At 40.3% G+C, this 21,908-nt stretch overlaps 1 protein-coding gene across 1 annotated transcript in view; it reads right to left on the minus strand.

Annotated features, from left to right (window-relative positions):
* CHEK1 (checkpoint kinase 1) overlaps positions 1–19,322 on the minus strand; it is a 31,096-nt gene extending 11,774 nt beyond the window's left edge. Inside the window, exons 1-7 of the mRNA XM_080815856.1 lie at positions 19,267–19,322; positions 18,455–18,539; positions 17,215–17,438; positions 15,939–16,003; positions 15,775–15,844; positions 1,064–1,252; positions 143–247 (exon numbers count right to left, since the gene is read on the minus strand). Coding sequence (XP_080671982.1) covers positions 143–247; positions 1,064–1,252; positions 15,775–15,844; positions 15,939–16,003; positions 17,215–17,438; positions 18,455–18,519 — 718 coding nt within the window. The 5' untranslated portion in view covers positions 18,520–18,539; positions 19,267–19,322. The remainder of the gene's footprint in view (positions 1–142; positions 248–1,063; positions 1,253–15,774; positions 15,845–15,938; positions 16,004–17,214; positions 17,439–18,454; positions 18,540–19,266) is intronic.
* Between the last annotated feature and the right edge of the window lie 2,586 nt (positions 19,323–21,908).

The raw sequence follows: 21,908 nt of genomic DNA on the forward strand, positions 1-21,908 counted from the left end.
ATTTTCTAATCTGCTTGCAAGGATCATAGATTACTTATATGATTATTTAAAAGTTAGAAAGAAAAAAATATAAAGAAAAAATTCAATCACCAGGCTTCATTATCTGAGAAATCAGTACTTTCAATCAACACAACCCAGTTACCTAGAGGAGCTGAATCAATTTTTTTCCAAGGGTTGAGGTATGTTTTTTTTTCTTTCCAATCAGAATATTCCTGACAACTGTCACTGGGCTGGTCCCATGGCAATTCTAAAAAAGAAACAAGTCTCAGTTTTCTGAGTGTTCACATTATTACATAGTAAAGATTTTAAAGGAAAATAGTCAACAATACAAACCCATTAAAAGTTTCCACCAAATTAATTCAATATGGTTTTCAAACTAAGAATGTCAACTCATGGAAATTTTAGAGGTACTTCAAAGATAAACCAATTCTGCTCTACCGTTTACAAGATTATTCACATGAATCTTAGAGAGACTGCTATTGTGATACTTCATTGAATAGCTATATATACCTCATTTTTAAAAAGCTTTGGGATTCAAAGTTCCAACTTAGTTATAAATAAATTCACTATTAAAATACTATCACATAGGGGATGCCTGGATGGCTCAGTTGGGTAAGCATCTGCCTTCAGCTCAGGTCATGACCCCAGAGTCCTAGGATTGAGTCCTGCATGGGGCTCCTTGCTCAGCGGGGTGTCTCCTTCTCCCTCTCCCACTCCCCTGCTTGTGCTCTCTTTGACAAATAAAGAAAATCTTTTAAAAAATAAAATAAAGGGGCGCCTGGGTGGCTCAGTGGGTTAAAGCCTCTGCCTTCGGCTCAGGTCATGATCCCAGGGTCCTGAGACAGAGCCCCACATCAGGCTCTCTGCTCAGCGGGGAGCCTGCTTCCCCCACGCTCTCTCTGCCTGCCTCTCTGCCTATTTGTGATCTCTGTCAAATAAATAAATAACAAAATAAAATACTATCATATAAATATGGATTCCCTTGGTTTGTTTCATTTATTTTGGTATAACAAATCTGGCTTTCCATAGGACAGGAGTTTCATCACGATTAAAGAGTTCTTACCTCCAGCCAACATTGCTGTAAGTACTATTCCACAGGACCAAACATCAACTGGTTCTGCATGAAATTCTTTTCTCTTTAGAAGTTCTGGAGCAACATAAGGTAAAGTACCGCACATCTTGTTCAATAAACGTTCACGATTATTATGCCGAAACACCGTTGCCAAGCCAAAGTCAGAGATTTTGAGGTTATCTAAACCAAAAGAAAAATGAATGGCACTGGATAAAAATGTGTTTGTTTTTTTTTTTTAAAGATTTTATTTATTTGATAGAGATTACAAGTAGTCAGAGAGGCAGGCAGGGAGAGAGAGGAGGAAGCAGGCTCCCTGCTGAGCAGAGAGCCCAATGTGGGGCTCGATCCCAGGACCCTGGGATCATGACCTGAGCCGAAGGCAGAGGCTTTAACCCACTGAGCCCCACAGGTGCCCCTGGATAAAGTTTTATAAATAGATATACTTAAAGGAATTAACATTTTATTGGAAAATCACTGGTATTACTTACAAAGTGTATAGCACTCTTCTACCTTAAAATGACAAAAAATAAATTTTTTAAAAGATTTTAGTTATTAGAGAGAGCACAAGCGAGAGAGAACAAGCAGGGGTAGGGGTAGAGGGAAAGGAAGAAGCAGGCTCCCCACTGAGCAGGGAGCCCGATGTAGGGCTCTATCCCAGGACCCAGGGATCATGACCTGAAGAAAGGCAGACACTGAACTGACTAAGCCACTCAGGCACCCCAAAAAAGAAATTTTAAAAAAGAAAAAATAAAAGATATCATCACATAACTAAAACTAGAATAAGGCCTCATTGCTTCTATTAACTTAAGAGAAAAGTCATCAATACACAAAACAGTTTGGACCAGGTTAAAGAAAGAAACGAGTCAAAAGGGATTGCCCTTCTGGAAAAAGGGCACTCTAGTTGTGGTTGAAAGCAGAGCCAAGACCTTCATCAACTTGTACAGAGGGCAGGAAGGAGACACCAATAACATGACAGGCACAACTTTCTCAGCAGCAAACAAACCCAGCTGGCAGGAAGAAAATATGTAAAGATATACCAAAGCTTAATATCCACAAACCACTAGAACTTCCTGTCAAAGTTTAGAAAAAAAGGAACACTGCACAAAAAAAAATAAACCAGAAAAGCAAAATTTCTTCTAACTTCCCATCTTTAACACACGCAAAACTGCAGGCAGGACTTTCAACTCATTCTGTTCTTAGTGAATATTCGCCATAACTGAGCGACACTGTGCTAGCCAATGCAGGTAAATAAATTACTGAAGGTTAAAAATAAACAGCCATTGAAAAAGTTATAAAAATACAAAGCATTATAAGATCTTATAGTAAGGGACTCTAATCTAATCTTAGGAGGGAGGGAAGTCCCCCTATTACCAAGGTGTCAAATGGTACAGCCTTTTTAGAGGGCAATCTGGCAATGTGGCAATATAAAATTTTGAAATCGTCACTCTTTGAACTAGCAATTCCCATTTCCAGGACCACAAACACAGAAATATTCCCTAAAATTCACAAACATAAGGATATTCCTAGCAATATTATCTGTAAATAGCTTAAATATCCATCAATAAAGAAATGGTAAAATTTTATTGCACATGTATACAATGAAAACTACATTGATAAGTTGCTTTTTTAAAAAAAGGCGCCTGGGTAGCTCAGTCAGCTGAGTGTCCAATTCTTGGTTGTGTCTCAGGTCATGATCTTGAGGTCCTGGGATCAAGCCCTGTGCCCAGCTCCCCACTCAGTGCAGAATCTGCTTGTCCTTCCCCCTCTGCTCCTCCCCCTGCTTTCTCTCTCTGGAATAAATACAATCATTAAAAACAAAACAAAACAAAACTATCTGTAGTATTGACATGGAACAGGGTATAAGTGAAAAAAAAAGACAAGTGCCATAGCAAATGTCCATTGTAACATAACCCAATTTTTATATTGGACCTGTGCACAAATCTATAGAACAGATATTGCTGTTCTATCTCTTTAAATCTAGAAACAATTTTAATGTCCTAAAATAGGGATTTGATTCTTTGAAAATCAAGTATATCCACACAATATAATATGTAAGACATTGATGATGTTTACCTGCATTTGAATTAGGAGGCAGCTACTCTAATTATCCTTTTAATAGCTATACATGACACAATCTTGACAAATCACTGAGATTAAGAGTGGCAAATTATCAGTGAAAATGCTAATAGATAACTGTAACATTTCTTGAATTTTGTTGTTTCCATATGTCTGCAACATAATACTCAGTTTAAAGACCTGCATATAATAAATTCTAAATTGAGGAGTGTGGTTATCTCTGAGAAAAAGGGAATACATTTGTGGAGGAATACAGAGGACTTGGACTATATTCGTAATGTTTTCTTTTTTAAAAAGACTATTGTTAAATATTGAGCAAGAACAAATACACATATATATTTCCTTTGAAATCCCCTGTAATTACTTCCCTCAATATATTCCCTTCCCTACCTTCTCAGAAGTGACTACCATTCTGATTTTTAATATGCTCTTTTTTTGTGTGATTTTTCCCATATTTGTATTTCTAAACAATATATTTGATTTTACATATTTTTGAACTTCATATAAATAGAAGCATACTTGTATGAATACTTCTATGAAACATACCCATGTCATTACTTGTACCTATAAATCATCCATTTCATAATTTATCTATTCCATTGTTGATAGACATATACGTTGTTTCCAGCGTTTTGCTATTTACACCACTGCTTTAAGCAATGTACATATGTATAATTTTTTTAAAGATTTTATTTATTTATTTTTGCATGAGAGAGAGTGGGAGGGCGGAGGCAGGGGGGTCTGCGGCAGAGGGAGAAACAGACTCCCTGAGGAGCAGGGAGCCTGATGCTGGGCTTGCTCCCAGGACTATGGGATCATGACCTGAACCAAAGGCAGAGGCTTTAACCCACTGAGCCACCCAGGCATGCTAATGTTTTATTTTTTAAGCCAGATTGGTAAACAAGTAGTTATTTTATTTTTATTTTACTATATCATATACGTTTTATATAAATTTGTATATGCCTGAACTTTTTAAATTAAGCTCTACAGCCTGGGTACCTAGGTGGCTCAGTCAGTTAAGCGTCTACCCTCAGCTCAGGTCATGATCTCAGCGTTCTGGGATGGAAGCCCACATCAGGCTCCCTGCCTAGCAGGGAGTTTGCCTCTCCCTCTGCCCCTCCACCTGCTTATGTATGCTCTCTCTCAGATAAATAAATAAAATCATTGAAAAAAAAAAGGAAGCTCTATACCCAACATAGAGCTCAAACTCACAACCCCAAGATCAAGAGTAGCATGCTCTACCGACTGAGCCAGCCAGGAGCCCCATGCCTAAATTTTTGTTTAAGTTTTAAGTAACTGTAAAGGCTTTTATATCACATAAATACAAAATAAAACAAAGTCCTGAAAAATAAAACCCACATGCATATTAAAAAACCATACATTCTATGATCTAACGTATGTTTATACATATTTGGGTAAAGATATGTATATCTCCCTCATCCTCAACCCAAACAGATTCTCTTACTATCACCATTTATAAAGAAGGACAGTAAGGAGAGAGAAGATAAGTAATGACAGCTTGCCCATGGCTATACACCTACTATGAGGTGGCCTAGATTAAACCTAGGTTCAAATGACTAAATCCCAAGCTCTTAACACTATGCTGTACTGCCTCTCACAGTTAGAAAAAAGCAATCCTTTTTTCCCAAAACCCACATTTACTCAAAAAAAAAGGCTTAATTTGTAGATGAAGAAGGGGATGAATTGACTGTAATATACCATCAGGGATAGCTATTAGCATTCAGGGGCACCTGGGTTGCTCAGTCAGTTAAGCATCTGCCTTGGGCTCAGGTCATGATCCCAGGGTCCTGGGATCGAGCCCCATGTGGGGTTCCCTGCTCAGTAGGGAGTCTGCTTCTCCCTATCCCTCTGCCTGCTGCTCCCCCAACTGGTGCTCTTCATCAAATAAATAAATAAAATCTTTTATAAAAAAAAAAAACAACACAGAAACAACCCAGGGAACAGAAAAATGGATTAACTGTAAATAACGCAGAGGAGGAAAAATTTTTTTTTAAAAAGTCTATTAGCATTCAAAAAGTTAATAGAAATAGAATGAAAAGTGGAAAATAAAGGAATTCTCCAACTGTGCTCTCATTTCTTGGGACTCATCAATCAATTACTCAGTTCCTTTTCCTCATACACTGATTTTTCTAAATATCTAAAATTTTGCTATGTGCCTTATAAAGCAACTTGCAGAAGCCTAAACAACCAAAGGAGGATCTTAGGCAGCTAGGCCGACAGCTTAATAAATGTTTACCTAAAAGATATTCATCAAAAATTAACAGTGGTTGGGGCACCTTGGTGGCTCAGTGGGTTAAACCTCTGCCTTCGGCTCAGGTCATGATCTCAGGGTCCTGGGATCAAGCCCCGCCTTGTGCTCTCTGCTCAGCCGGGAGCCTGCTTTCCCTGCTCTCTCTGCCTGCCTCTCTGCCCACTTGTGATCTCTCTCTCTGTCAAATAAATAAATAAAATTTTATTTTTTTTTATAAATAAAATTTTTTAAAAATATTTTAAAAAAATTAATAGTGGTTATAAATGACTGATGGGTCTCTGGTGATTTTTTTTTTTACTTTCTTCTTTATATTTCCCATCTTACTTCATTAACTAGAATTTAATAAAGAAAAAAAACCCAGATTTTTTAGTATGAAAACAAAGTTTTCGTATTCCAAGTATTATTACATATTCACATCTCCATTACTTATTAAATAAACTGGCTTTCCTTAACTCCTCTCCTAGTATGAAGGCCAATTAGAGTTCAGGAAAAGGCTAGGAGGCTGATAAGAAAGTACAGTGACATGTGGTGAAAAATATTGCCAGAAACACTAAACCTTAGGGTTGGACAAGATCTTAAAAATACTTTGGTCAAGGGACGCCTGGGTGGCTCAGTTGGTTAAGCAGCTGCCTTCGGCTCAGGTCATGATCCCAGCGTCCTGGGATCGAGTCCCACATCGGGCTCCTTGCTCGGCAGGGAGCCTGCTTCTCCTTCTGCCTGCCACTCTGTCTGCTTGTGCTCACTCTCGCTCCTCTCTCTCTCTCTCTCTCTGACAAATAAATAAATAAATAAATCTTTAAAAAAAAAAAAAAATACTTTGGTCAAGAGCGCCTAGGTGGCTCAATGGGTTAAGCCTCTGCCTTCGGCTCAGGTCATGATCTCAGGGTCCTGGGATCGAGTCCGACATCGGGCTCTCTGCTCGGCGGGGAGCCTGCTTCCTCCTCTCTCTCTCTCTGCCTGCCTCTCTGCCTACTTGTGATCTCTCTGCCAAATAAATAAATAAAATCTAAAAAAAAAAAAAAAACAAAAAAACCTTTGGTCCAACTACCAAAAAAATGTTTAAGTTCCCTTTATAATATCCCTGATAGTTAATAATCCAGCATTTGATTTTCACATTACAAACTTCCTACATTCCAAAGCAACCTATTCAATTTTTGGATAGATCCAACAATGGAGTCCATACTTGCACAAACCCAGTGCTTCCATGTAGTCTTCACTCACATGGTCTGAAGAAATGCATTTAACCGCTATTAAGTTTCCCCTGGGTTCCTTCACTTATTCCTTGTTTTTACAGTTTGTGACCCTTCCAACTAGTCCGGTCACTCTCCTGTAAAAGCACTTCATAAATCCGTATGCCTTTTATGGTAGTGTACCAGGGCACCCATTATTTCCAGTATGGCCTCACCAAAGCAGTGCTGGACTGCTATCTTCCTCATTCTCAATAATACCATCTTACTTTTCTCATGACTGCATCGCAAAGGTAACTAATATGATGTCTGCTATCTAGTAAAAGTTTTTTTTAAACTGTTTTGCTACCAAAGATAATGCCATTCAAAGGTACTTATCCTGGACTTCAAATATTTCTGTACTGGAAAACAACCTGTTAAACCCAACTCACCACTCTGGCCTGCTGTATTCATTCATTCCATAAATATTTTTGAAAATCTACTATTTGCGAGTCACTATTCTAATGCATTAAAGGAGCATTAAACAAAAAAAACACAAAAATCACTGCCTCATGCTGCTGTTTGTCATCTTTTTTTTTTTTTTAAAGAGAGAGAGAGAGAGCACAAGAAGGGGAGGGAGAGAGGGAGAGGAAAAGAATCTCAAGCAGACTCCCCACTGAGCACAGAGCCTTCTGTGGGGCTCAATCCCACGACCCTGAGATCATGACCTAAGCCAAAAACAGGAATGGGATATTCAACCAAATGAGCCACACAACCACCCCTCTGTCATCTTTTCTGACCCTGACTCAATAAGCTAGTACTTTCACCATCCATCCCTCTCAGTTTTTATGACATCCATGTAATATACCTAAACTCTCTGCATCTCCATCCAAGTCACAGGTTAAAAAGAACAAACAGGGTGGAGCTGAACAACAGAGTAAGATGACCCTAGGCTTGCTTTATCCTTCGAACACAGCAAGATAAATATCAATTCATTCTGAATACCCAGAAATCAATCTGAGGACTGACAGAACAAACTGAAAAATTAGAAGGAGAGAGGCCACATTCTGGAGGGTAGGAGGTACAGAGATGTGATCTGGGGGAGAAGAGGACTACAGGTGCTGCAGAGAGGAGGCAGCCCTGGTCAAAGAGAGAGATGACAGAGAGAGAAGAGCACATGGGAGATCAGACAAGGAAAACACTTCCCAAAGCCAATGACTGGGAAAAATGAGAAGGGTTGATTTTTGTGAGTTTTTATGACCAGTGAGGCCAAAAGACTGGAGTATGAGAGGTATGCAGCATGGCTGGTGTGGAGCCCTGAAGGTGCTGCAGTGCTCCCAGGGAGAAGGAGGGCAGATAACCTGGGAGCAGATGTTGCGATCTGAGAATTCCTGGTACACACTGGGAGACAGTTCCCTTCTTGGCGCCATCAGGGAGAGCTGGCATTGCCTCTCTAGGAACAAAAGAGCCAGCGGGCATCATTTCCCTCCTCTGCCCCTCAGTGTAGGTGCTGAGACACCTGCTGAGGACAGCTAACATGGACACTGGCTCTTTGCAGCACTTTATTCCAAACTCCATGCCCTGTGCTTTTGTGTGACTGCCCTTCTGGGACAAACCTGCATCAAATCCAGCACAGTGAGACCCTCCCCCAGAGGACGAGCATAGATCCATGCCATGCCAGGTCCCTAAAGTTTGGAATTTTAAAACTCAGCCAGGCTACCTGGGATAGAACACAGGTGCACTGCAATGCCAGCGGGCAGACAGCCCGGACATAGAAAAGGTGAAGGAATGGATCTGAGGGATGCCTGGGACACATGCTCTTCTGGGAGGGCTTCCTGGACAGTGGTGGGTACGACCTCCCCCCTCCAGAAACGAGGGAGGGGGCTGGTGCCATTTCTCTCCCCTGCCCCTCGGCATAAACTAACTTTGATAAGCAGCACAGCACCAACACTGGCGGCCTGAACTGCTTATAACAAGCCTCACCCACCTGAAGGTGCTGCTTTTCTCAGACAAGTGTGCCTGAGAACGGTGCAGCAAGCCCCTCCCTCAGAAGACCAGCACAAACCCCCCACATGCACCAAGTCTACTGACTAGAGTGTTCTGCAGAGCTTCAGCACTAGTGGAAACAGCATTTGGTCCCTTTTAGCAAGCAGACCAGAACACACCTAGGTCAAACTCAGCACACTCCGGCCAAGGTCCAAACACTCCCCACCGCAGGCAAGAGAAACTACAGAGGACTGACCCAAGGGAAAGAGCAGCCAAAATACAGCCACAGAGTGCACACAACATACCTCAAGAGATATTTCCTGAAGCACCAGGCCCTGGAAAGTACAGGACCTCTTCTTTATAAAGCCATTAATCTCAGGAGCAGGAAACATAATGGGCTTTCCTAACATAGAGAAGAAAAGAGAGATCTAGACAAAATGTCAAGATGGAGGAATTCATCCAGAAAGAAAGAATAAGAAAAGGTCACAGGCACGGAACTAATTGAAACAGGTATAAATAATATGCCTGATCCAGAACTTAAAGCAACAATCATAAGAATACCAGCTGGACTTGAGAAAGGCACAGAAGACACAAGGGAGTCTCTTACCTCAGAGATAAAACATCTAAAAACTAGTCAGGGCCAACATGAAAAATGTAGTAACTGAGATTTGAAACCAACTGGATGTAATGACCACAAGAATGGAAAAATTAGAGGAATGAATAAGTGATACAAAAAATAAAATTATGAAAAACAATGAAGCTGAAAAGAAGAGGGAAAGAAAAATATTAGATCACAAAGTAGAAGGAGGGAACTCAGTGACTCCATCAAACATAATAACATTTGTATCATAAGAGTCCCAGAAGAAGAGAGTGAAAAGGGGACAGAACATTTATTTGAGGTAATAATAGGGAAATAGGGAAATAAAAATTTCCCTAATCTGGGGAAGGAAACACACATCCAGATCCAGGAGGCAGAGAGAACTCTCATCAAAATCAACAAAAGCAGGTCAATACCAAGACATAACACAGTTAAATGCAAAATATAGAGAAAGGGGAATAAATCCTAAAAGCAGAAAGACAAAAGAAATCCCTAACTTATAAGGGAAGACAAATAAGGTTAGCAGCAGAACTCTCCCACAGAAACTTAGGAGGCCAGAAGAAAGTGACATGATATATTCAACATACTGAATAGGAAAAATATGTAGCCAAGAATACTTTAGCCAGCAAGGCCGTCATTCAGAATAGGAGAGATACAGTTTCCCAAAAAACAAAAACTAAAGGAGTTTATGACCACTAAAGAAGTTTATGACCACATAAATGAGGCCTGCAATAAATAGTGAAGGAAACTCTTTGAGTGGGAAAGACCAAAAACAATAAACACTAGAAAGGAACAGAGAAAATCTCCAGAAACAACACTTTATAGGTAATACAATGGAACTACATTCGTATCTATCAATAATTACCCTGAATATAAATGGACTAAATGCTCCAATCAAAAAACACAGGGTGTCAGAATAAAAAAGAAAGAATGGATATACTGCCTACAAGAGACTCATTTCAGACCTACAGACACCTGCAGATTGAAACTGAAGGGACAGGGGCACCTGGATGGCTCAGAGGTTAAGCATCTGCCTTCTGCTCAGGTTATGATCCCAGAGTCCTGGGATTGAGCCCCGTATCAGTTCCCTGTTCAGCCGGAAGCCTGCTTCTCCCTTTCCCTTTCCCCCTGCTTGTGTTCCCTCTCTGGCTGTGTCTCTCCCTGTCAAATAAATAAATAAAATCTTAGAAATTAAAAAAAAAAATTGAAGGGATAGAAAATCATTTATCATGTTAATGGAAGTCAAAAGAAAGGTGGAATAGCAATACTCATGTCAGACAAATGAGATTTTGTTTTATTCATTTTTGAAAATAGGCTCCACACCCAGTCTGAAGACCAAAATGGGGCTTGAACTCACAGCCCTGAGATCAAAACCTGAGCTGAGATCAAGAGTCAGATGCTTAACCAATGAGCCACCCAGGTGCCCTGAGCCAAATGAGATTTTAAGCCAAAGACTGTAACAAGAGTTAAGAGGGCACTATAAATGGGTCTACCCAACAAGAGGACTTAACAAGTATAAACATTTATGCCCCCAACTTGAGAGCACTCAATATGTAAAACAAAAACAAACATAAAGGAACTCATTGATAATAATACAGTAATATAGCAAGGGACTTTAACACTCCACTTACCGCAATGGTCAGATCATCTAAGCAGAAAATCAACAAGGAAACAATGACTCTGAATGACACACTGGCCCAAATGGACTTAACAGATATATTCAGAACATTTCATCTTAAAACAGCAGAATACATATTCCTTTCAAGGTCATGGGACATTCTCCAGAACATACCACACACTGAGTCACAAACCAGGCCCAACAAATACAAAGAGACTGAGATCACACCGTGTGTATTTTCTGACCACAACACTTTGAAACCTGAAGTCAACCACAGAAAGAACTTGGAAAGACCACAAATATATGGAGATTAAAAAACACCCTACTAAAGAATGAATGGGTCAACCAGGAGATTAAAGAATAAAAAAACACATGGAAACAAATGATAATGAAAACACAAATAAGCCTTTGGGATGCAGCAAGAGCAGACTTAAGAGGGAAGTACATAGCAATACAGGCCTACCTCAACAAGCAAGAAAAATCTCAAATAAGCAACCTAACCTTACACCTAAAGGAGCTGGAAAAAGAACAAATGAAGCCTAAAGGCAGCAAAAGAAAGGAAATAAAAAAGATTAGAGAAGAAATAAATGATACAGAAACAAACAAAAACACCCCAGCAGAACAGATCAATGAAAACAGAAGCTGGTTCTTCGAAAGAATAAAATTAATAAACCCCTAGCCAGACTTACCAAAAAGAAAAGAGAAAGGATCTAAATAAATAATGAGAATAAGAGAGATTACAACCAACACCACAGAAATATCAATAATTAGAATACTATGAAAAATTATATGACAACAAATTGGGAAATCTGGAAAAAATTGATAAATTCCTAGAAACATATAAGCTACCAAACCTAAACTGGAAGAAATAGAAAACTTACACCAATAACCAGCAAAGAAATTGACTCAATAACCAAAACTCTCCCAAAAAACAAAAGTCTGGGACCAGATGGCTTCCCAGGGGAATTCTACCAAATATTTAAAGGAGAGTTAATACTTATTCCGCTCAAACTGTTCCAAAAAATAGAAATGGAAGGAAAACTCCCAAACTCATTCTATGAGACCACCTTATTTTCATTCTAAAACCAGACAAAGACCCACTAAAAAAGAGAACTACAGGTCAATATCCCTGATGAACATGGATGCAAAAATTCTCAACAAAATACTAGCAAATCGAATCCAACAGTATATTAAAAGAATCATTCACCTCAGTGAAGTGGAATTTGTTCCTGGGTTGCAAGGTTCAGTATTCACAAATCAATCAACATAATATACCACACTAATAAAAGAAAGGATAACCAGCACATGATCCTCACAAAAGACGCAGAAAAAGCATGTGACAAAATTCAGCATCCATTCTTGATAAAAATCCCCAACAAAGTAGGGATAGAGGGAACATACTGCAACATCATTAAAGCCATATTTGAAAGGCCATATTCAAAAAGCTAATATTATCCTCAGTGGGGAAAAACTGAGAGCTTTTCATCTACAGTCAGGAACTACATCTACATCTACGGATGAAGATCTACAGTCAGGGATGGCCACTCCCACTGTTATTTAACATAATACTGGAAATCCTAGCCTCAGCAATCAGACAACAAAAAGAAATAAAGGCATACAAATTAGTAAGGAAGAAGTCAAACTTTCACTATTTGCACATGACATAATACTCTGTAGAAAACCCAAAAGATTCCACCAAAAAATTGCTAGAACTGATACACAAATTCAGTAAAGTTGCAGGATACAAAATCAATGCATGGAAATCTGTTGGATTTCTATACACCAATAAAGCAGCAACAGAAAGAGAAATCAAGGAATCAATTGTACCAAAACCGTTAAGATACCTAGGAAGAAAACTAACCAAAGAGGCAAAAGATCTGTACTCTGAAAATTACAGAACACTTATGAAAGAAATTGAAGAGGACATGAAGAAATGGAAAAACATTCCATGTTCATGGATTGGAAGAACATTATTAAAATGTCTACACTCTCCAAAGCAATCTACACATTTAATGCAATCCCTATCAAAATACCACTAGAATTTTACACAAAGCTAGAATAAATAATCCTAAAATTTGTATGGAACCACAAAAGCCCCTGAATAGCCAAAGCTATCTTGAAAAAGAAAAGCAAAGCTGGAGGCATCACAATTCTGGACTTCAAGCTGTATTACAAAGCTGTAATCATTAAGGCAGTATGGTACGGCACAAAATCAGATACATAAAAACCAATGGAACAGAATAGAAAATTTAGAAATGGATCCACTACTATTGGGTCAACTAATCTTCAACAAGCAGGAAATAAAATCCAATGGAAAAAAGACAGTCTCTTCAACAAAAACTGGACAGCAACATACAAAAGAATGACTCTAGGGGTGCCTGGGTAGCATTGTCCATTGAACATCGAACTCTTGGTTTTGGCTCAGGTCATGAGATCACTGCACTCAGCATGGAGTCTGCATGAGTTTCTCTCTTCCTCTCTGTCTGCCTCTCCCCACCTCACACTCTCTCCCTCTCTTAAATTTAAAAAAAAAAACAAACCACGAAAATAGACTACTCTCTTACACTATACACAAAAATAAATTCAAAATAGCTGAAAGAACAGGGACGCCTGATGGCTCAGTCGGTTAAGCGTCCACCTTCGGCTTAGGTCATGATCCCAGGGTCCTGGAATCGGGCCCCACGTCAGGCTCTCTGCTCGACGGGGAGCCTGCCTCTCCCTCTGCCTGATGCTCCACCTGCTTGTGCTCACGTGCACTCTCTCTCTCTCTCTGTCAAATAAATAAATAAAATCTTAAAAAAAAATTTGATTAAAGATTTAAACATGAGACAGGAAACCATCAAAATCCTAGAGAGGAACACGTGCAGCAACCTCTCTGACATTTGCAGTAGCAACTTCTTACTAGATACATCTCTGGAAGCAAGGAAAACAAAAGCAAAAATGAACTATTGGGATTTCATCAAGACAAAAAGCTTCTTTACAGCAAAGGAAACGATCAACAAAACTAAACAAATAGCATCTTTGGAATGGGAGAAGATATCTGGAAATGACATATCTGATAAAGGGTTAGTATCCAAGATCTATAAAGAACTTATCAAACTCATCCCCCAATAAACAAATAATCCAATTAAGAAATGGGCAGAAGATGTGAATAGACATTTTTCAAAGACATACAGATGGCTAACAGACATACAAAAAGATGCTCAACATCAGTCATCATCAGGGAAATGCAAATCAAAAGTACAATGAGATATCACTTCACACCTGTCAACAACAAAGGAAACAACAGATGTTGGTGAGGATGCAGAGAAAGGGGAATGCAAACTGATTGCAGCCACTCTGGAGAACAATATGAAGGTTCCCTAAAAAGTTAAAAATAGAACTGCCCTGCAGTGCCTCAGTGGTACAGTTGTTTAAGCCTCCCACTCTCAATCAAGAGCCCATTCAGGTCATGATCTCAGGGTGTGAGATCAAGCCCCAACTCGGGCGCTGCACTCAGCATGGAGTTGGCTTGCCTCTCTCCCATCGCACACCCACACACTCTCGCTCTCTCTCTAATAAATACATAAATAAATAAAATCTTTTAAAAAAAGAACAGGGGCGCCTGGGCAGCTCAGTGGGTTAAGCTGCTGCCTTCGACTCAGGTCATGATCTCAGGGTCCTGGGATCAAGTCCTGCATCAGGCTTTCTGCTCAGCAGGGAGCCTGCTTCCTCCTCTCTCTGCCTGCCTCTCTGCCTACTTGTGATCTCTGTCAAATAAATGAATAAAAAATCTTAAAAAAAAATTTTTTTTTAATTTAAAAATTTAAAGAAAGAACAAAAACAGAACTACCCTACGACCCAGCAACTACACTACTAGGTATTTACCCAAAGGATACAAAAATACCGATTTGAAAGGACACATGCACCCTGATGTTGACAGCAGCATTATCAGCAAGAGCCAAATCACGTAAAGAGCCCAAGTGTCCACCAACTGATGAATGGATAAAGAAGCTGTACATAAATATAAATATATATAAATATTCATATATATATGAATATTACCAGCCATAAAAAAGAATGAAATCTTGCCATTTGCAATGACATGGATAGAGCTAATGACTTAGCTCTGCTTAGTGACTTAGTGACTTAGCTAAGTGAAATAAGTCAGTCAGAGACAAATACCATATGATTTCACTCATATGTGGAATTTAAGAAATGAAACAGATGAACATGGGGGTGGGGAGAGAGGCAAAACTTAAAACAGAATCTTAACTATAGAGAACAAACTGAGATTTGCTGGAGGGGAGGTGGGCAGGCGGATGGGTATTAAGGACGGCACCTGTGATGAGCACTGGGTGTCATATGTAAGTGATGAATCACTAAATTCTATTCCTGAAACTATTATTACTCTATATGTTAACTAACTGGAATTTAAAGAAAAACTTGAAACGAACAAACTAAATAAATAAAAAGAACAAACAGGATAAGGCTAAAAGTCCAGGGTATTCCAATGGAAACTTTCCTTTATTAATTCATTGAAAAGTTGTTTAAGACTATTTGCACAGCTATTCACTTAATGAGCTTCCCTTGCATCTAGGTTAGATTTCTCTATCTCATCCACAACTATATTAGGATGTACTTGTGAAATCGAAATATACTGAGTCTCTCAAACTTCCTCAACTTTTCAGATTTTCTGCCCTAAAATTTCAAAAATGCAAAAGCTTCAAACCTGCCTTATGTGGATTAAAATAATTTAGGCAGGGACGTCTGGATGGCTCAGTCAGTTAAGCAGCTGCCTTCGGCTCAGATCATGATCCCAAGCTCCTGGAATCGAGTCCCACATGGGGCTCCTTGCTCAGCAGGGAGCCTGGTTCTCTCTTTGCCTGCTGCTTTCCCTGCTTGTATTCTCTCTCTCTCTCTCTCTAGCAGATAAATAAATCTTTTTTAAAAAATTTAAAATAAAATAAAACAATTTAGGCAGCAGTGACAAAAAGCTGAACTTACCCCTTTCATCCAATAGGAGATTTTCTGGCTTAATATCCCTGTGAGTTATCCCAATACCATGCAGATAAACCTAAAAGAGAAACAGAAAGAAGCACACCAAAATTTGGTAACTTACTTTGTTCATAATAATTTTAAGTAAAAGGAAAAAAAACAACTGTACCTACCACCCCCGCCATGAGTTGATGGAAGAACCTCTGAGCATCTTGTTCAGGCATGCCTATGTCTGGCTCTATCAGAATTAATTATGAAAGTTAGTTTGTAAGGTAAACATAATCAGGCATCAACCACAGAGTCTCCTAATACTAAGGTTAGACTTTTGTGATGGTACTCTGGCAAACAGAATCTTACAGTAACAATTAAAAGATTCTGGTGTCCACTGACTCATACAATACTTAGTAATTCACATTTCCCCATCTGTTATGTGGCAAAAATAAATTAACATCACAGGAAAGTTACAAAGAAAACAACAAACTGCTACCCAAATTAAGAATGGAAGCCATACCTTGAAAGCCTCTGCTTATCTTACACTAACCATCATTTATTTGGTATCTTTCAAATTCTCCCCTAATTTCTTCTAAATGCTATAAAAACATTTTCCCCACCCCTGAAATGTAATTGCCAAAGTGTTAGCCTGGGCAAATATAAACTAATTTCACCAAATATTTAACAACAAAATGAAATTTCATACACTCGCTTATACTACAAAGCCACGAATGCCTGCTAAGTTCCTTCAGGAAATACAGTTTGATTAAGAAATGTTCTACTGTCAGTTATCTTTTTATATTTTGATCTCCCTCTTTACCTCTTGATTTCTTTTACACTGAACTCTCTCCTGAGATACATACTGGAGAGTCTAATAATCAGTTTTTAAATATTAACACAATAGCTTTAAATAATAAATTTAGATCCACATAATATTAATCTTATGTACTTCTCAGTGTTCTGCAATATCAAGCCTTCAAATTTACATAGAACACTGAAGTAGCAAGTACAGAATTTACTAAACATAGGTAAAGCAATCCTAGAAAATTCTCAAGTTAATTTCACTTAAATAAATGAATACAACAACATGCTATTATTTTGGCTCTGTAACTGTATATGACTTCATGTAACTGGAATGTCTACAAAGAAGAATCGCTGTATAGGTAAGTAATACGTTGCACTAATGATACTTCACCGTGAGATTAGTTTATCATTCTTAAACTCTACAAAATGGCAATTCTAATCAAAATCACATACACAATTTGGAGAAAAAGTTTTCCTTGATGATTCCATATATGCTTTAATGTGTTAATGTAACTTGCAAAAACAAGAAAACACTCCAATTTCGTTGTTGCATAAGCAGTTCTGAATGGACAATGACCAAATAGCACTCAAGATGAAAAAACAAACTTAGAAACTTATTTAGTAAAATAGTTATTATAAAGCTTATTTCCCTACCTATTCTGTCAAAAAGTTCTCCTCCACTACAGTACTCCAGAAATAGATACTGGATATTGCCTTCTCTCCTGTGACCATAGAATTTTACCACATTCTCATGATTTAGCATTTTATTGATACAGATCTCTTTCTTAATATTTTCTGGACAGTCTACAGCACGCTTCATGTCTACAATCTTGACAGCAACTGCTTCTTCAGTTCTTCTATTCACAGCAAGTTGAACCCTCAAAAGGAAAAGGAAGACATTTGAATTCTATTTCTTTGAAAACTTCAAAAGATTAAATACGAATCAACAATTTTATCTTCATTACTTTCTCTACTCAGTAGAAACCAAGAAAATGGTTTCTGCCATGTTCTCAACAGAAACTACTGCTTTCTGAAATGTGAAGTATGATGACTAATGCTCTAAAGAAGTCATTATGTTGTACATCCAAAGGTTATTTAATACATACTTGAAAAACAGGGCACCTGGGTGGCTCAGTCAGTTAGGTGGCTGCCTTTAACTCAGGTCATGATCCCAGAGTCCTGGGATCAAGCCCCACATCAGGCTCCTTGCTTGGCAGGGAGCCTGCTTCTCCCTCTCCCTCTCCCTCTGCCTGCCTGTCTGCCTGCAGCTCCCCCTGCTTGTGCGCGTGCTCGCTCTCTCTCTCTGTAGAATAAATAATTTTTAAAAAGAAAAAATAAAATAAAATGGAGTAACAGTAATTCCATGCCACATCACATATACACATGCTCTATTCATTTAATTTTAATAACACTACCTAATACTTATTAACCTCATACTATATATGTCTGTGGTAACTGTTCTAAGGGGTAGGTACTATTATTTTCATCTTAGAGCTGAGGAAAACAGAGACACACCTTTAAGAAGTTTGCCTAAGAACACAAACCTGTGCGTTAGTATATGATGAATGAAGATTTGAAACTGGGCAGTCTGACTCCAGAGTCTGTTCATTTGCTCATTTAACCACTATGCTTAAACCCCAGGAAGGAATATGTGGGGGGAGAAAGTGACTTCATCGGTCTCTTCCAGCTCTTTACAGAGAAAATGTTTTTTAAAAAGGTGTGGGGGATTAATTCTTACAAGATTGTGCGGCTCTAAGACTTCAAACGCCAAGATCTGTTCTCTAAGATGCCACTGTGTTAGAATAAACAATTCCAGGACAACGAGTATGTTCTCAAGACAACAAGGAGAAAACTAAAGCAAGTGTGAAGGCAGGGAGAAAGGACTCGAACTCACTCTCCATAGGCACCTTCTCCCAGGGTTTGCACCAAGTCCCAGTCTTCCACAAAGGGCACTGCCATGACTCCACCACGGACCACGGCTGTCAAAGGCAGGAACCCAGAAAAGACAGGGATGAGGATAAGCTTCAACCACCCGCCATGACTCCTCAATATAACAGTTTGGTTTCCCCTTACACCTCGCCCGTATTTTATCCAAGGCTTTAAACCGCGAGCAAGTATTCTAAATTCTGGCATTCTGTGGTGGAAATCACCATCTCCATTCCCACGCAGAACGAAGCAGAAACTGCCTTCCTCAGACCTCTGAGAAAAAGCAGCGGCTCTGTTGAGGAGCCGGGGACACAAATGCTTTGAGGGGAATGACTGGGGACGGACAGGGGGTGAGACGGGTGAGGGGCCGCGAGTTAGCGGAGACCGACAGGGTTTAACTCCGACGCCTGCAGCCCCTCCTCCCCCCGTGCTCAGCTACAATTCCCACCCCCCACGCCGTCCCAAAGGTCGGGAGGAGCCTGGGGCGGGGCCAAACTGCCCCAAGAAGCGGAAGGAAGGGCTGGCAGGCACTCGAGGCTGCCGGCGCCCAAACCTCCGGGGTCTCAAGCCCACAGAGGGGTAGTCTCTCCAATCCCCACACAACGGGACCCCCCTGGTCCCACACCTTTCCACCCTCCGAAACCGCCCCTCAGCGCGAGTCTCTCCGATCCCCTTCGCTAGTCACCGATAACTTTCTCTCGCCATGCCCCTCCCAACTAATGTAGATACCGAACTCCTTCTACAGGCACCTTTCCCACCCTACTGGCCGCCCCTTCTCACCAGGCCGTCCTTTGGCCGCCACCACAGGAATCCAAATGCTGCGCTTTTCCCGCCAAAACTCTGCCGGCGTCACGCTGTCGCAAACGCGCGCACCCCTGCCGTAAAGGAGGAGAACGCGCGTCCCTTCGTCCCGCTGCTTTAAAGGGTGGCCATAATGGGCTTCCGGCGTTGGGAGGTTGCCAGCGATGCGTGAACCGGGCACCCCGGGCTTAGTTTGGAATCGAGGGGAGATCCAGGCTAGAGAGGTTTAAGAACCGTCGAGCGCATCAGCGTGAAGGATCTCCGGGCCCAAACGCGAGCAGGTATCTGGTGCGTGGGCCGCTGCCGGGAGGGCCCCTTGCGCTCCTGGGCGGAGTGGAAGCCCCCTCGGACAACGGCAAACTGGGCTGCGGGGTCCTCGTGTGCCCTCCCCGCCGCTCTGGATCTGCACACCCCCTTGCCCAGCCCTCTGAGCCCCTTGCCTAGCGGCCGGCGCCATTGTGCGAATCGTACTCAGACGTGCTGCTTCTGAAACTTTAAAATGCGGTACGGCTCAGGCTAGAGCTGAAAAGTAGACCAGCTGTTGCGGACCGATCCTGTGAAAAATGTTAATAACTTTATGGCGGGAGCGAGAAGCACCCAAAAAAGACTGGCTGCGCTGGTGTGGGTGGAAGACATCCAGCTGAAGCAAGCTACTCTTTTTGTAGTGTGAGGGCGTGTCAGGATAACTAGTTTTGCCTTGTTTCCGGGCTCCAAGACCATAACTTATCCCAAGCTTTTTGTGGGAACAGCATCTCCAGACCTGCTTTCCTCATTCTTAGTATAAGGACAGGTGGAGGCAGAGGACTGGCTGCCTCATTTTACGATGCAGATTTTAAACGCAGAGTAACCAGTTTAAATGGGAAAGAAAATTCTGGGGAAAGGGACTTGGCTAAGAACAAAGCAATGTGGAAAAGCTAGGTATCCCCCCACCCTTGACAGTAAACTAGACTGGGAACTCAAGTTGCAGGCAAGATCCTCTCCATTAAACTCTCCAGTTCTTAAAATTGGGCCACTTCCTTGAGTATAAAGCTCTTGATTGTGATACTAGTAATAGAATAAAATGAATGTACATGTTACCAAAAAAGCACACATTTGTTTTGAAGCAAAGTCAGGGACAAAAAAAGCAAGGCCAGAGCTCTTCAGAGTGCTTACTGGAGAGGTTTTCAACCATGATGTCAACACTAGGCTTCATGAAATAAAGTAAATTTTCCAGGTCATTTACTCTGTTTTCTCTCATTTTCATACTGTGTGCTACAAGAATATAAAGAAAGGAAGAGAAGGACCTGCACAGTTCCTGTGTCTGAGTAGAATGAAGGTATCTTAGCCTGAAAAAAGAATAATGTATACAGATTTCGGGCAGAACACCAATAAAAAGATAGCATGTGAGAGAATCAGTGCACACAATAGCCTCTCTTCCCTTCTCAAACCTTAACTAGAGAATAGTAAATATTTAAAAAGCAATTTAATAGGGGCACCTGGGTGGCTCAGTGGTTTAAGCCTCTGCCTTCAGCTCGGGTCATGATCCCGGGGTCCTGGGATCAAGCCCCACATTGGGCTTCTCTGCTCGGCGGGGAGCCTGCTTCCTCCCTCTCTGCCTGCCTCTCTGCCTACCTGTGATCTCTCTCTGTCAAATAAATAAATAAAATATTTTTTTTAAAAAAGCAATTTAATAAAAATAGTAAATTTGTAAAAGGCAATAACCCACAAGAATGGAGTATGAAAAATGAAATTTTGGAAATTGAGAAGTTTCAGATGAATGATAACTTAAAAGATGAATCTTAAAGCCAGCAATAGGAAAGGAAAGCAACTTGATTTACATCACAGAACTCCCAAAAGGCTCATGCTGGATTAGTGACTCTAGGTAACTGAATGTGGAGGTGAAGGTGGGGCTAAAAAGAGGATAGGTTGAAAGACTAAGAAGTCTAAAGTAAGGAACCTGGGAACCCCTCCTTCCTTTGTGCACCCAAGGAACTGCTCCTCCCCAAAGCTGGTATAAGACTTGAGAGGGTAAACCCTATCCTAACTGGAGAGCATCAGGCATAGTTAAAGGCTTAATTACCTTACTGAAAACAAAGGTATTAAGTTTAGGTGCTGAAGGCTGAACCACAAAGCCTTCTTGCCCCACCGTACTCCCAGAAACCTGCTAGCTGGGCTTATATTCCTAAGAGGATATACAAGTCTTCTTGAGGAAATCTTACCTATATAGCAGATCTAAAAAATACCAGTATCAGTGATTTCCTATGTAAACAATTATATAACAACAGAAATATATTCCTATGTAACAATATGAAACTCAGCCAGATCACAGGAGAGAGGCCCACATGTAGTGAGCCCCACCCCAAACAGAACTTCCAATCCACTTTTTGGGTTCCACTGTCTAAGAAGAGCAGACAACCAAGAATTTGAAAAGGTCTTTAATATGACAGATATTAAAACAAAGGAATTTTTTAAAAAAGCTTTTGGACATAAAAAAGTGACAGCAGAAAAAAAGGAAACTAAATAGGTTAGAAAAAAGTTTAGAAAATATCCCAGAAGGAAGGATAAAGGTGGAAAACAGAAGAGTAAATATAGACTATCAGGAGACTAACCCAGTAAGTCCAACATCCAAGTAACTTAATTTT

Source organism: Martes martes, assembly GCF_963455335.1.
Source record: "Martes martes genome assembly, chromosome: 10".
In the NCBI taxonomy this organism is placed as follows: Eukaryota; Metazoa; Chordata; class Mammalia; order Carnivora; family Mustelidae; genus Martes; species Martes martes.